The sequence below is a fragment of the Macrobrachium nipponense genome, chromosome 20 (assembly GCF_015104395.2).
Source record: "Macrobrachium nipponense isolate FS-2020 chromosome 20, ASM1510439v2, whole genome shotgun sequence".
NCBI classification, from domain to species: Eukaryota; Metazoa; Arthropoda; class Malacostraca; order Decapoda; family Palaemonidae; genus Macrobrachium; species Macrobrachium nipponense.
The window spans coordinates 15,381,260-15,395,255 of record NC_061089.1 but is presented as its reverse complement, the minus strand read 5'-3'; the positions used below and the strand labels follow the sequence as shown (position 1 = coordinate 15,395,255).

The 13,996-nt window shown below is 36.0% G+C and overlaps 2 protein-coding genes across 8 annotated transcripts in view; one reads left to right on the top strand and one right to left on the bottom strand.

Annotated features, from left to right (window-relative positions):
• The window catches only part of LOC135222340 (43 kDa receptor-associated protein of the synapse homolog), a 485,735-nt gene that overhangs the window by 274,053 nt on the left and 197,686 nt on the right, over window positions 1–13,996 (bottom strand). The gene's annotated exons all lie outside the window — the stretch shown is intronic.
• On the top strand, window positions 3,748–5,734 carry LOC135220744 (uncharacterized). The gene has a single exon (XM_064258197.1). It carries the CDS (start codon window positions 3,956–3,958, stop codon window positions 5,708–5,710), a length of 1,755 nt encoding a protein of 584 aa, XP_064114267.1. The 5' UTR covers window positions 3,748–3,955; the 3' UTR covers window positions 5,711–5,734.

Genomic DNA, 13,996 nt, shown 5'->3' with positions numbered 1-13,996 from the left:
AAAGCATCTACCGTTTTGAGATACCGTATGTGCCAAGACAAAATGGCAAAGGTGAATACACAACTGTTCTGGCTGCGGTAATGAATCTTTTCAAAGAAAACCCTTGAATCAATGGGCAAAAGGTGAAATTCCAGCTGACAAAATACAAATTCCTCGGTGCAAATCGATCGATAATTACTGCGAAATTTCTAGTTCCCAAAAAAATACGCATAACGCAAAAGCTACAAATTAATATCATCTGACCAAATCTGGAAAAGGTTTCTAAAAGATAAAACGCACAGAAAGTTCGACAGAAAAGGAGCCATCTCTACCAGTAGGTAAAAGAGGCACAAAAAAATGACAGGAAGTAAAATTATTCCCATGAGATCCTGTGAGAATTGATGACCTATCAAAATCCCATAAAGGGAGAAGTATAGCTAAACTTTTGGGACTCACAGGATGGGGGAAAAGGGCCCAGATCAAGTACTTACAGCATTATTCAAAGTTCTGAGGGCGAATCTGGCCAAACAGGGAAACCCGACTATTTTCAAAGTTATATAGTTATTCTACCATAAATCAACGAAGTATCTACTGTCTCCGTTCCCATAACACTAGAGATATTTAGGGCCATAAAAAACCTGTAACTTATACCGATATCCAATGGCGCCTTTAATACACATACATACATACATGCATAATAAATACACACACACACACAGACACATATATATATATATATATATAATATATATATTATTATTATTATACTATTAATAATATACAGATATATTATATAAATCATATAAATGTATGCACACCGAGCTCCCATATAGATCTGTTTGTATGCGTGTGTTTAAGAGAAAAATTATATATATAAATGTTATATATACAATATACATATACATATACATGCATATATATATATATATATATATATATATATATATATTAGAGCAATTTCAAACAAACTTGTTATACATATGACTTACCATCTGGGAAAGAATACTGTACGGGTAAGACATCACTGGCACCAAAAGGGGGTTGTGGGACGGAAGAGGGAAAGGGGTGAGACTTAAAAATAACTGAAAACGACAGTTATCAGTGTCTAATTCTTAGTTTTCGAGGTCGCTGAGATAAAAGGTGACACTCCCGGTACCCTTTGAGTTCAAGTTCAGCTCAGATAGGAAAGGGGGTGGGGCTGGTTGAGACATGAATAAATAACCGAAAACGACAGTATTAGGGTCTAATCTATAGTTTTTGAGGTCGCTGAGATGAATAATGACTCTCCTAATGCCCCTTCAAGTCGAAATTCAGCCCCAAAAGGAAGTGGGGGTGGGGGTGGGAGGGGTGAACAAAAATAAAATGTCGAAAATCAGGTCGCGGAGATGAACAGCAATGAACTCGCAATGCCCTTCAAGTCCAAGTTCGGCCCCAATAGGAATGTGTGTGTGTGTGGAGAGGGAGAGAGAGAGAGAGATAAACTCAAAATATTGCGTAATGTAACTGATGCAATTATCTCAACACACACACACACACGCATATATATATATATATATATATATATATATATATATATATATATATATATGTGTGTGTGTGGTAGATGGATGGATAAATAGATTCTTCTTCCTAGCTTAAGCCCATTTTTAAATGGGGTTGTCGTTGTGAATGAGTCGTCTCCATCGATTTCTGTCCTGTGCCTCGTTCTCATTTATAGCTTTTAATACCATATCTTACCCTACACAATCACGCCATTTCTTTCTTAGTCTTCCCTTCTTCCTTCTACCCCGCACTTCCATTTCCGTCGTATGTCTTCCAACATGACGTTCCTCCCTTCGTAACAGGTGTCCATACCATCGAAGCCTTCCCTCCTGTATTTTCTTCGATATTTCAACTACCTTTGTCGATCCTCTTATATACTCATTTCTAATCCTATCTTCCCTTGTTACTCCCGACATCCATCTCAACATTCTAATTTCTGCTACATCCATCTTCCCCTCTGTTTTCCTCATACTTGCTGTTTCTGTTCCATATAACATTGCTGGTCTGACCACCGTCCTATGAAACTTTCCCTTCAATTTCAGAGGGACCCTCTTGTCACAGAGAACCCCTGATGCAGACCTCCAGTTATTCCATCCTGCCTGAATTCGATGTCTCACCTCTTGGATGGATAAATAGATATAGGTAGATATTCAAATTAATATATACGTGTATATATATGTATGTATTAACTTATTAATACATACACATAGACACACACACACACTAATGTCAAAAACACGAACTCTGAAAACATCGGAAGGTCAAAAGACAAATGAATGAACTAATAAACAAACTACTGGTGTCGGAAATGTCGTTGAAGGGGAAATGCGCCGAGACTTGTTATTGAATCGCGTGGGTGAACTCTGTTCCTGCCTTTGGGAGGGGAAGCACCAAGCAATGCTGCCTCTTTACGGGACCACTTGCATGGGTGTTACGATTATGTTTATATTTTGTAGAATATGATTTGTATTAATCATATGTCCGGGGAATAATTGTTTCTGTACTCTATAATCATTAAGTATGATACCACCTGTCCCTTCAGTCTCGAGACTCCTTGCTTAGTCTCGTTTTCTGTTAACCTCCTTGGCTTTATACGAGCATATGTCATTGGCTTTCAGACTACGGGACCTTTAACCTCTCTCCAGCTGAACTGTGGTGGTAACCAGGGCTGCCGTTTCGTGGAATTTCGTCTGCTAGTGTAGAAATATTGTGACATCTGGCAACTGACTGTAGAAATTTTTTCTACATCCACAATCCTTCACTTGAAGCATGAATCGGTGCATGAATAGGAAGAAAGATATGAAAAAAATTATGGTAAAATATGTTGATTTATATAAATTCATCAAAATAATGCTAAATACGTGAAATCAGTGCAACTTTTGGTTATAATATGACGTGGATAATTCCACGTCATGTAGATAAGATCTACATTTTGAAATAAAGCTTATTTCCCCTCGCAGGAGTTTTTAAATTTTTAATTTTTTAATAAAGTATTTAATTTGAATACTGTAGGGTTTCATTATCCTATAGGATAATAATACAACAAAATAATGTGTAACACTACAAGGTGAGAAGTGATAACGTAGCACAGCCACTGAGGGAACTTAATTCCTCATCTGTTTTGCTGGTGAAAGGAGTATCGGTCTACCCCACGTAGTTGATATATACGTCTTTGAGGTTACCAACATCCACTTGTTACAAGTTGGTAAGTGTTAATCGGTGATAGTAAAATGCGGCCTATTTTTAACGTGTTCATAGTGAAAAGAGAAAACTTAAAGTGACCCCGGAAAAAAAAGAAAATGTATATGTTGTGTGCTTATGAAACCCAACAAAAGTGGGTATAACTACTCCAGATTGAAAACGAATTTTTTTTTTTTCCTTTTCGGTAATAGTGCTATGTCGAATAAGCGGAAGCTGAGAGAGGAGTGGCTCGGACAGAGGGATTTTCAGCCTTGGTTGTCCAGAGTGGATGGTGACGACACCAAGGCATTTTGTAATAAATGTCAGGAAAACATTTGATGCTGGACTAACCACAATAAAGAGGCACATGGTAAGCATATATATATATATATATATATTATATATATATATATATTATATATATATATATATATTATATTATATATCGTTCATATATAGTAGCATATATTATGTTGCGTGGAATGACAATTCCCTTAAAAATCATAATGAGTGACGGCGTTGGTAAAGTTATGGACTGTTACCCAGGAGAGGGCACAGTTAACTCAATATTAGGTATTTGTTATTATAGAATTATTGCATGGTTTAGTAACGTAGTGGCCAAAATTTTATCAAACTATTGGTAATTCATACTTGCCACTTACGATAATAAAAACAAAAATTTGTATTTTTAGTATTAATTTTGTTTAATACGACATCCCTCCTCTTCCAGGAGAGCAAAATTCATGGTGCTAACATGGCTAGAGAAAATGTTCGTCCTCCACACCACCATGACTTGGACCGGTCTATAGCAATAGCAAAGATTTTGATGCTTTGCTTCATCGCGGAGCATAACCTCCCATTTCTTTTGGCGGACCATTTCACTGAACTGTGCAGGAACATGTTTCCTGACTCTGAAATAGCACAATCCCTGCACATGAAAAGAACAAAGTGCAGCGAAATGGCTAAACAATTTGGTAATAAAATTCATGATGATGTTGTCTCACAGCTTAGGATTAATAAATTTTCATTAGTGATAGACGAGACAACTGATGTAAGTACCACCAAATGTTTGTCAGTGCTTGTGAAATATTTTGATTCACATGGAGGAACTATTAAGACCAGGTTGCTAGATTTGATTGATGTATATGAAAACCATTCCTCAAATGTAGGCTCCAGTGGAGAGTCATTGTTTGAAATGATTATGCACATCTTAAACTCAAATAACATTCCATTAAATAATTTGGTAGGTTTGGCAGCGGATGGGGCCTCCAATATAATGGGGGCATACAATTCTCTGTCCAGCAGGTTGAGGCAACACCTTCCAGACCTAAAAATTTTCAAGTGCATTTGCCATTCGATACATCTTTGTGCTTCAGAGGCTTCCAAAGTGCTTCCCAGGCAGTGCGAGGACTTGCTGAGGAATATTTACACTCACTTTTCTCACAGTGCCAAACGTAAATATGAATTTCTGCAATTTCAGAAACTTTTCTCTCTAAAACCCCACAAACTTCTTCATGTATCACAGACGCGATGGCTAAGTCTCCACCAAGCAGTAGAAAGGGTCTTGGAGCAGTGGGAGGCTTTGAAGCAGTACTTTGTAAGTATAGAAGGAGTGGAGAAGCTTAGGTCCATAAACCTAATAGTAAATGATCTCAACGATCCCTCAATCTATGCATATTTTAATTTTTTAAACTTTATTTTACCTTTTTGCAATAATTTCAATCTCTTGTTTCAAAGGGAGACACCAACAATATATTTAGTTCATTTTCATGTTAACAGGCTCTATAAAAATACTATCCAATATTTTTGCCGTAATGAAATTGTTAACAAATCAAAAATAGAACATTTTGATCCAAGCCAGGAAGTGAAATATATACCACTCAGCAATATTTATTTAGGGGATTCAGTTCATACGCTACTGCAAAAAGAGGAATACTATAAAAACGTCGATATGGTCGCTGATATCAGGAGGAGATGTAGATTGTTCATGATAAAGCTGTGTGAAGAAATAAAAAAGAGGTTTCAGTTACAGGATGATCTTTGGGAAATGGCTTCGCTGTTTAATCCAGAAAAGGTTTTAGATCCAACCACTAGAGATGTAATGCCATCCCTCGCCCCTCTTGTCGCAAAGGTACCTCGACTGTATGATGGTGATCTGCAAACCCTAGATAACGAATGGAGACACCTTGACAGCACTCCCATACCCTTAGACATCACTCCACAAACTTACAAACCTGTTGATTTCTACCTAAAACTTGGGTCCTATAAATTTGATAACACATATTTGTTCAAAAGTGTCGCCACATTTGCTCTGAATATATTGGCTTTACCTGTAACAAATACAGATGCAGAAAGATTGTTTTCAAAATTAAATCTCATTAAGACAGATGTAAGAAACAGCCTTAGTATTGACTCGGTTAAAGCACTCACATATATTTCTGAATCTGTAAAAGAACAGGGGTGTTGCTACAACTTCCAACCATCAGAAAATTTAATGAATATTTTGTAGATTGGAGATAGGTATTAAATATAAAAATGCAGATTAAATTTTTCAAGTTTATTCGAAGTTGTTTTGTTTTGTATTGCTGGTATGTACTATAGAGTACATACTTCAAACATTGTTTGATTTGGGGTACGTACTAATTTTGTTACTAAATAACTCTAACACGTTTATTAAAAATGTGTGTAAACAGCATATAGTTGCTCAGTTTTCAGTAAAATAAAGTTGTCAATTATAATATAAATGGTGAATTCTGCATGCCCTTCAAGAATTTAGTGCAGTCTCCCCTTACATTTTCTGTTATAGCCACCCCCTCAGATCTCTCTCTCTCTAAAAAAAAAAAAAAAAAAAAAAAACCCCCACCCCACAATCACTCTCTCTCTCTCGTTCTCTCTTTCTCTGCTCTCTCTCTCTCAAATCCTCTCTCTCTCTCTCTCTCTAAATTTGCAGTTTAAGAGAGCTAAAGCCTGATCCAGCGGGAACTTTGATTAACCGGTTAATAACCTCACCTGACATCGGATTGCAATGCAACAACATCACGTGCTGCCTTCTTTATGAAGACTAGGCCGCTAGTATACGATGCACCACCGTTTCAATATAATTCAATTTTAGTTATATAAAAAAATTATTGGGAAATTGATTATTATGGTGTGACATTAAAATGTGGGACAAGAGGAAACCAGGTGGTCCAGTTATTTTGATAGTAAGGACTATAGTGAAGGAGATAATTACAATGGTATTCATACTCTCATAATATCAGAATTCCATTTTATACACGGCCACGTGACAAGTGATTACGAATTCGATGGAGATGACGATGGCTCAACAAGCTCAGACAATTCATTAAAGCACTTTAAGGAAGAAATATTAGGTGAGTTTTTTTATTAGAATTATTCATATTATGATATTACCGTTTATGTTATTAGGAAAAGAGTGACTTGTTTTGTAATATTCATCGGTTAATGATAGTATATGGTTAAATATGATTATTTAACTCTATATTTTACTCGCTACTTTACAATAGTTGATAGTGTATTAGAATTGCTGTCGTTTTTTTCACCAGTCATGGTGGAATAGAAAACGAAGGGAAATTTGACGTCACCAGCAGCTACGAATTTATGGCAGCTCTGTGTGATGGCAACACTCAGTATTCCACAGTGTTGTGTAGAAAAACGGTAACCCTGGTGGTAACTACATTTAGTTTGTTTTACATACTTGAAGAGTGTTTGTGAAGTGATTATTTACAATTATTAAGTGTTCGTAAGTTTTTCTTATTTCATTTGTATGATTTGTACTGCTGTTATTTATTAGTAACTTGTGTTATTTGTGTAATTATATATATATCTAGCATATCTTTCATATTTAATTTACGTTCCTTAATATTCTGGTTTGATATAAAGTGACTGTGGGTGTTTGTGTAATGACTCCTCTCCTACTCCTAGACTAACTCATAGGAGATCGTTACATTTTGGGGGCCTGACCGGGATCACGAGTTGCTGTTTTCAATAACTATTAGTTGTATGGTTCGGCAAAGGGGTTTATCATGTTAACTTCACACACACGTCTGTATGTAGAATAAACTGCTTTTTCGGTATCAAATATCAGGATAATGTTTTTCGTAATCTGTTTATTTTTCAAATAAGTTTTTTAAACTAAATGTATTGTCAATTGTTAACTACTGCCATAGTTTTCGGTTGAAGTTTAATTGAGTGTAGCTTCCCTAAAGTGTTCGTCTGACTGCTAATCCCTTCGGTAGATTAAGTTCTCAGTCATTTATGCCGTGTTGGTGTCTTAGCAATACCTTGCTCCCGATAGTATTGACGAGTTTAGAGTTAAAATAAAAGGGCACTTCGTGTAGTTCCTTGCTCCTTGTTGACTGTTATTAGGGAAACTGTCAAGCTATCTTTTGTTGTAGCGACCTAAGCAACTCACTATCGTTAAAGTAGTTGTTTAGTCTGGACTAGCGGTTTGCTCCCGTACAAACAATTGGTCTTCACATGACAACGCTTTCGAAGCGTCTGAAATTTGTTCTTACGAGCTGTTTCGTCTTTAATGCTTCATTCATACTCATACTCGCATATGCAAATCTTATTAAACGTACGTATCTAAATGTAATTTTCGTCAGAATAATTTTCGATGTTGCCTATTAGTCTTAGTGATTTTCAGTGTCATTGATAAATTTTTTCACTGAAGTTAAAGAACCTTCGACCAACTTTGATATGTTCAATTTCCTAGTTCGTGCTTTTGCATTTTAATGACTTGACTCCTGATATTTTGTATCGTTAGAGTATAATCTCCGAAATGCCTTTTGATGTATCAGAATTTGTAGCAAACCCTGCTGGTGAACTTTTTCAGCTTTCTCAAGCTAAAAAGGTGGACTTGCTGTCCTTTGCTAGTCAGCTTAGTATTGAAGTGAGCCACACAGCGCTTAAAGGTCAAATTCTAGACTCTATTTTGGATTACTATATTGATGAGGATGTTTTTACTGAAGAACAGGTAATTAACTTGAGGTCAAAGCATAGTAAAGTAGATAAAGAATTAGAGCTAGCTAGAATACAGTTAAGATTAAGGGAAGTTAGCAAAGAACAAGAGGATTATCTTTCTCGGAAGAGGTTAGAGAAAAGCAGAAGATTTTGGACTTGGAATTAGAATATAAGATTAAAGAGGCAGAGTTGAATAAAGAGTTGGAAAGAGGAAAAGGCTAAAATAGCTGTAGAAAAGCACGTGAAGAGTTTGATATTTCTAGTTCTCGGCCCATTCATTTTGACTTGTCTAGAGCAAGAAAGCTTGTGCCATTTTTTGATGAGAAAGACGTTGAAAGTTTTTTCATAGCTTTTGAAGATATTGCTGCTAATCTAGAATGGCCTGCAGATCAGTGGTTATGGTTAATTAAAAACCCCAATTACGTGGCAAAGCAATTCAAGTTGTATCAAATTTAATTGGTGAAGGTTACAATGTTATAAAGCAGAATATTCTAGATGCTTATGCTATCACCAGCGAGGGTTTATAGACAATTGTTTTCGGAATGCTACTAAGACTACTTCTCAAACATTTACAGAATTTGCTAATCAAAAGCTTAGGTTATTTAAAAAATGGCTTGCAAGTGAAAAAGTCGCAAATTTCAATGAATTAGTTAATCTAGTAGTCTTGGAAGAATTCCATCGGAGATTTACCACCCCACCTATTTCGATGTATATAGCTGAGAGAGAGGTCAAGATCTAATGAAAGCTGGAAATCTTGCTGATAACCATAGCTTAATTCATAAGAGTAAGCCTAAAATTCCTGATAAGTCTAAAGATACTGATGGTAATGGTGCAACTGGTATTAGCTCTTGTGCTTATTGTAAGCAGCCTGGCCACACAATAAAGAATTGTACAAAACCAGGTTGCAAAGTGGCCAATCAGTCTAGTAAGGTATATCCCAGTCAGTGGTTAAGAAAACTAGTTTGCATTGTGCTGTTGATCAGATACATTATTTCAAAGAATTTGTTTGCCATGGCCTTCTCAATTCAAAGAAAGTATCTATACTAAGAGATACAGGGGCTGCTCAGTCCATAATACATAAGAGTCTTGTTCCTCTGATCTTAAATTTACTAATGAAACATGTAGTTGTTTCAGACTTTTCAAGTCGTAAAGTATTGCCACTTGCTGAAGTAAATCTTGATTGCCCTTATGTTAATGAAACTGTAAAAGTTGCTGTCACTGATAATGATTTCCTGTTAATGTAGATCTTGTCCTCGGTAATGATTTAGCGGGTAGTAAAGTAATGTGCAATTTGATCATTTATGATCCTGAGAGCAAGGTGATAAACAAGAATCAACAGGTACTAAGCCTAAGGATTCAATTTAGTGTAGTAACTCGCTCAAAAAAATCTACTGATGAGCAACCTAAGAATGTACCTAATGTTTCTATTAATCATTCAAACTTACCTGATCTGTTAAACCTTTCCAAAGATAATTTTATTAAATTACAGCAGGAAGACGGTAGTTTGAGTAATTTATATGAAAAGGCTGTTCAGAAATCAGATATTGACAAAGTTCCTTGCTACTACATCGAGAAGGGAATACTGATGCGCTTGTTTCGACCTTCTAAATTGTCGGCGAAAGAATCTTGGCAGACTGTGAGCAGGTAATAGTTCCCATTTTCACTAAGAAGTTTAAGGAAATTCCCCTTGAAATTGCTCATTGTGCCGATTCTCATTTAGGGGTAAGTAAAACTTATCAGAGATTATCATTTAATTTCTACTGGCCAGGAATGAAAAATGATGTAAAAAGCTTTGTACAGTGTTGTCATATCTGCCAGATAGCGGGAAAGCCCAACGAGGTGATACCACCTGCACCATTATTAAAAACTATTGCCATTCCACATGAACCATTCAGTAAAGTTGTTATAGATTGTGTGGGTCCTTTGCCCAAAACCCGTAAAGGTAATCAGTATCTGCTGACTGTAATGTGTCCCTCCACAAGATTTCCAATTGCCATTCCTTTACCTAATATAACTGCCAAAAAGATTGTAGAAAGTCTAATTAAAGTGTTTACTGTCTTAGGTTTTCCTAAAGAATTACAATGTGATAGGGGAACAAATTTCAAAAGTGAGGTTTTCCAATCTGTCTTGAAAGAGCTGCATATTAAACAATCATTTTCTTCAGCTTATCATCCACAGTCTCAGGGTGTGTTGGAAAGGGCACATCAGACATTGAAAAGCCTTCTTGGAAAATATGCCTTGGAATCTGCAAGAGACTGGGATGAAACCCTGAATCTCTTGATGTTTGTGATACGCAGTGTTCCAAACGAATCCCTTGGAGTTTCTCCGTTTGAAATGCTTTTGGTAGAAAAGCTAGAGATGTGCTAAGAGTTGTTAAAGAAAATTTAACTGGTGAGGTTGAAGTAGTCACTCCTGTAACAGTTTCTAAGTATTTGCAAAACATGAAAGACAGATTTGACAAAATTCATAAATTTGCCTTCAATAATCTGAAAGTTTCACAAGAGAAAATGAATGAAAATTATAACAAAAAAGCTAAGGTGCGAAAGTTTACAGTTGGTGACAATGTTCTAGTTTATTTTCCAATTTCAGGATCTCCATTAAAACATAAGTTCTCTGGACCATATAAGGTATCAAAAGTGATAAATAAACTTAATTATGTTGTCTCTACTCCTGACAGGAAGAAGTCTACCCAGCTAGTTCATGTCAACCTAATTAAACCTTACCATAAGATTTCCCCAGTGTTAGTTGATAGCAGAGTGCAACCCTGTGAAGTAAGTGTGCAACCTTGTGGAGGAAGTACTGAAGACTACGATGAAAAAGATAGCCACTTAGACATGAATACTTCATGGACAGATTTTTCCAACTCTGATATTCTTGCTTCCTTAGATAAGTATTTTGAACACGTGACTTGTGAGCAGAGAACACAATTGCAGAGCCTGTTACGTAATATGAAGTGTGTGTTCAGATATTCCTGGTAACTGTAATATTGTTTTACATGATATAAAGCTTCTCCCTAATACCTTTCCTATTCGACAACCGTACTATCGTATTGTGGGTGAAAAACTACAGTTAATGAAAAGTGAAGTTGAATATTTATTAAACAATGGATTAGCTTCCCCTAGTTGCTCACCTTGGGCTTCGCCTTGCATTTTAGTTGCCAAACCTAATGGGAAAGTAAGGATGTGCACAGATTATAGAAGAGTGAATAGTGTTACAGAGAAGGACTCTTACCCACTTCCTAGAATACAAGATATCTTAGACAATATAGGAAATTGCAATTATTTAACTCAAATAGACCTCTTAAAGGGATATTATCAGATTCAGTTAACTGAAAATGCTAGAGAAATCAGTGCATTCATTACTCCTTTTGGCTTGTTTCAGTATAACGTTCTTCCCTTTGGCATGTGTAACGCCCCTGCCACCTTCCAGCGTGTGATGAATGAGTTGATCAGAGATCTTGAAGATGTATATGCCTACTTGGACGACTTGGTTGTTGCAACAAGCAGCTGGGAAAAACATTTTGAAACATTGGAAAAATTGTTCCACAAACTTCACTCAAACAATCTGACCATTAATCTTTCGAAATCTTGTTTTGGCAATGCCAAAGTTAACTATTTAGGTCATGTAATTGGTAGTGGTTCTGTTGTACCTAAAGATAGTAACATAAAAGCAGTCTTAGAATACCCAGTTCCTTCTAACCGTAAGCAAGTACAGACTTTCCTTGGGATGTCTGCTTATTACAGTAAATTTTGTAAAAATTTTGCTATTGTTGCAAAACCTCTCTATGAACTCACATCAGCTAAAGCAAATTTCATCTGGTCACCAGAATGCCAGAACTCTTTTGATCAGTTGAAACTAATGTTAACCTCTCGTCCAATCCTAAAATGCCCAAATGTGTACAAGCCATTTTATCTGCAGGTTGATGCTTGCAACACAGGTATTGGTGCTGTGCTTCTGCAGTCAAAGGATGAAGAGCCATCTGACGAATCCCCATTGCTTCCTGTTTCATACTTTTCCAGGAAGTTCTCCCCAACTCAGCAGCGTTGGTCTACTGTAGAGCAAGAGCTCTATGGTGTTGTAGCTGCACTTCTACATTTCGGAGTATATCTGCATGGAAATACTCCTGTGACAGTCTTATCAGACCACTTGCCATTGGCCTTCCTTGAAAGGGCCAAGCTCCATAACAAGAAACTGCTCCGGTGGTCTTTCATTCTCCAGGAATTCAACGTGAAAGTGAAGCATATTCCTGGAGCAGAATATAAAGTAGCAGATGCATTGTCTCGCGTTTAGGCATCTTCAAGCATCCCTCCCATCCATCATAAATGGATGATCATCGTGAAACTTCTCAGCCGCCTTTTAGCACGGGGGAGCTGTTACGATTATGTTTATATTTTGTAGAATATGATTTGTATTAATCATATGTCCGGGGAATAATTGTTTCTGTACTCTATAATCATTAAGTATGATACCACCTGTCCCTTCAGTCTCGAGACTCCTTGCTTAGTCTCGTTTTCTGTTAACCTCCTTGGCTTTATACGAGCATAGTTTCATTGGCTTTTTCAGACTACGGGACCTTTAACCTCTCTCCAGCTGAACTGTGGTGGTAACTACATTTAGTTTGTTTTACATACTTGAGTGTTTGTGAAGTGATTATTTACAATTATTAAGTGTTCGTAAGTTTTTCTTATTTCATTTGTATGATTTGTACTGCTGTTATTTATTAGTAACTTGTGTTATTTGTGTAATTATATATATATCTAGCATATCTTTCATATTTAATTTACGTTCCTTAATATTCTGGTTTGATATAAAGTGACTGTGGGTGTTTGTGTAATGACTCCTCTCCTACTCCTAGACTAACTCATAGGAGATCGTTACAATGTGCGTTAGAAAAGGCTGTTAATGCATTATTATTATTATTATTATTATTATTATTATATTATTATTATTATTACTTGAAAACCAAAATTCACAATTGAGCACTTGTAATGCTAAACAGATAAAGCTGGGGCTTCCCAAGGCCTCTTTATATCAACAATTATTTTTCGATTTAGATACCTGCAATTTAAAGTGCACAATAATAATATACATTTTACTTCGTTAATTAGATACCTGCAATTTACAGTCACAATAACAATCTATATTTTACTTAAACATTATCATCATTGGAGAAACAAATCCATAGTTAAATGTGGGTACGTACATTTAAACATCTGTAAAGATTTACTTTTAAATATATGTACCCATACATAACAGTGGATTTGCTTCTCCATTTCACCTCAGGCTACTATGAATATTTTTAATGAATTATTATTACTATTATTATCCTCCAACTGTGAACGTGTTTATATGAGGACCAAAGAATACCATTAAACTGATGGCGGGCAAACATCCATGCAAAAAAAAACTACGTGCCCAGAAGAGATGCTGTAGTATATAAAAAAAGTAGTATACCTAAAAATCGACGAATCAACAGGTTACGATGTGTGAACAAGTGTCTCTTAATAAAAAATAGTAAAACAGACACACACACACACACAAGAGAGAGAGAAAGGAGAGAGAGAGAGAGAGAGAGAGAGAGAGAGAGAGAGAGAGAGAGGTTAAGTATCTCTGGTTCCGAGGCAATGACCCTAACCTTTCCATTGCCATTTTATACAGATAAAAAATGGAGCAGTCCTAATACTCATACTCCAATACAATACTGACACCTTAACTTAATGAATTTCACGATCATGCAAGCAAAAACCCACTGGAGTTCAAGACCATATATCCTTAGTATATATATATATATAATATATATATATATATATAT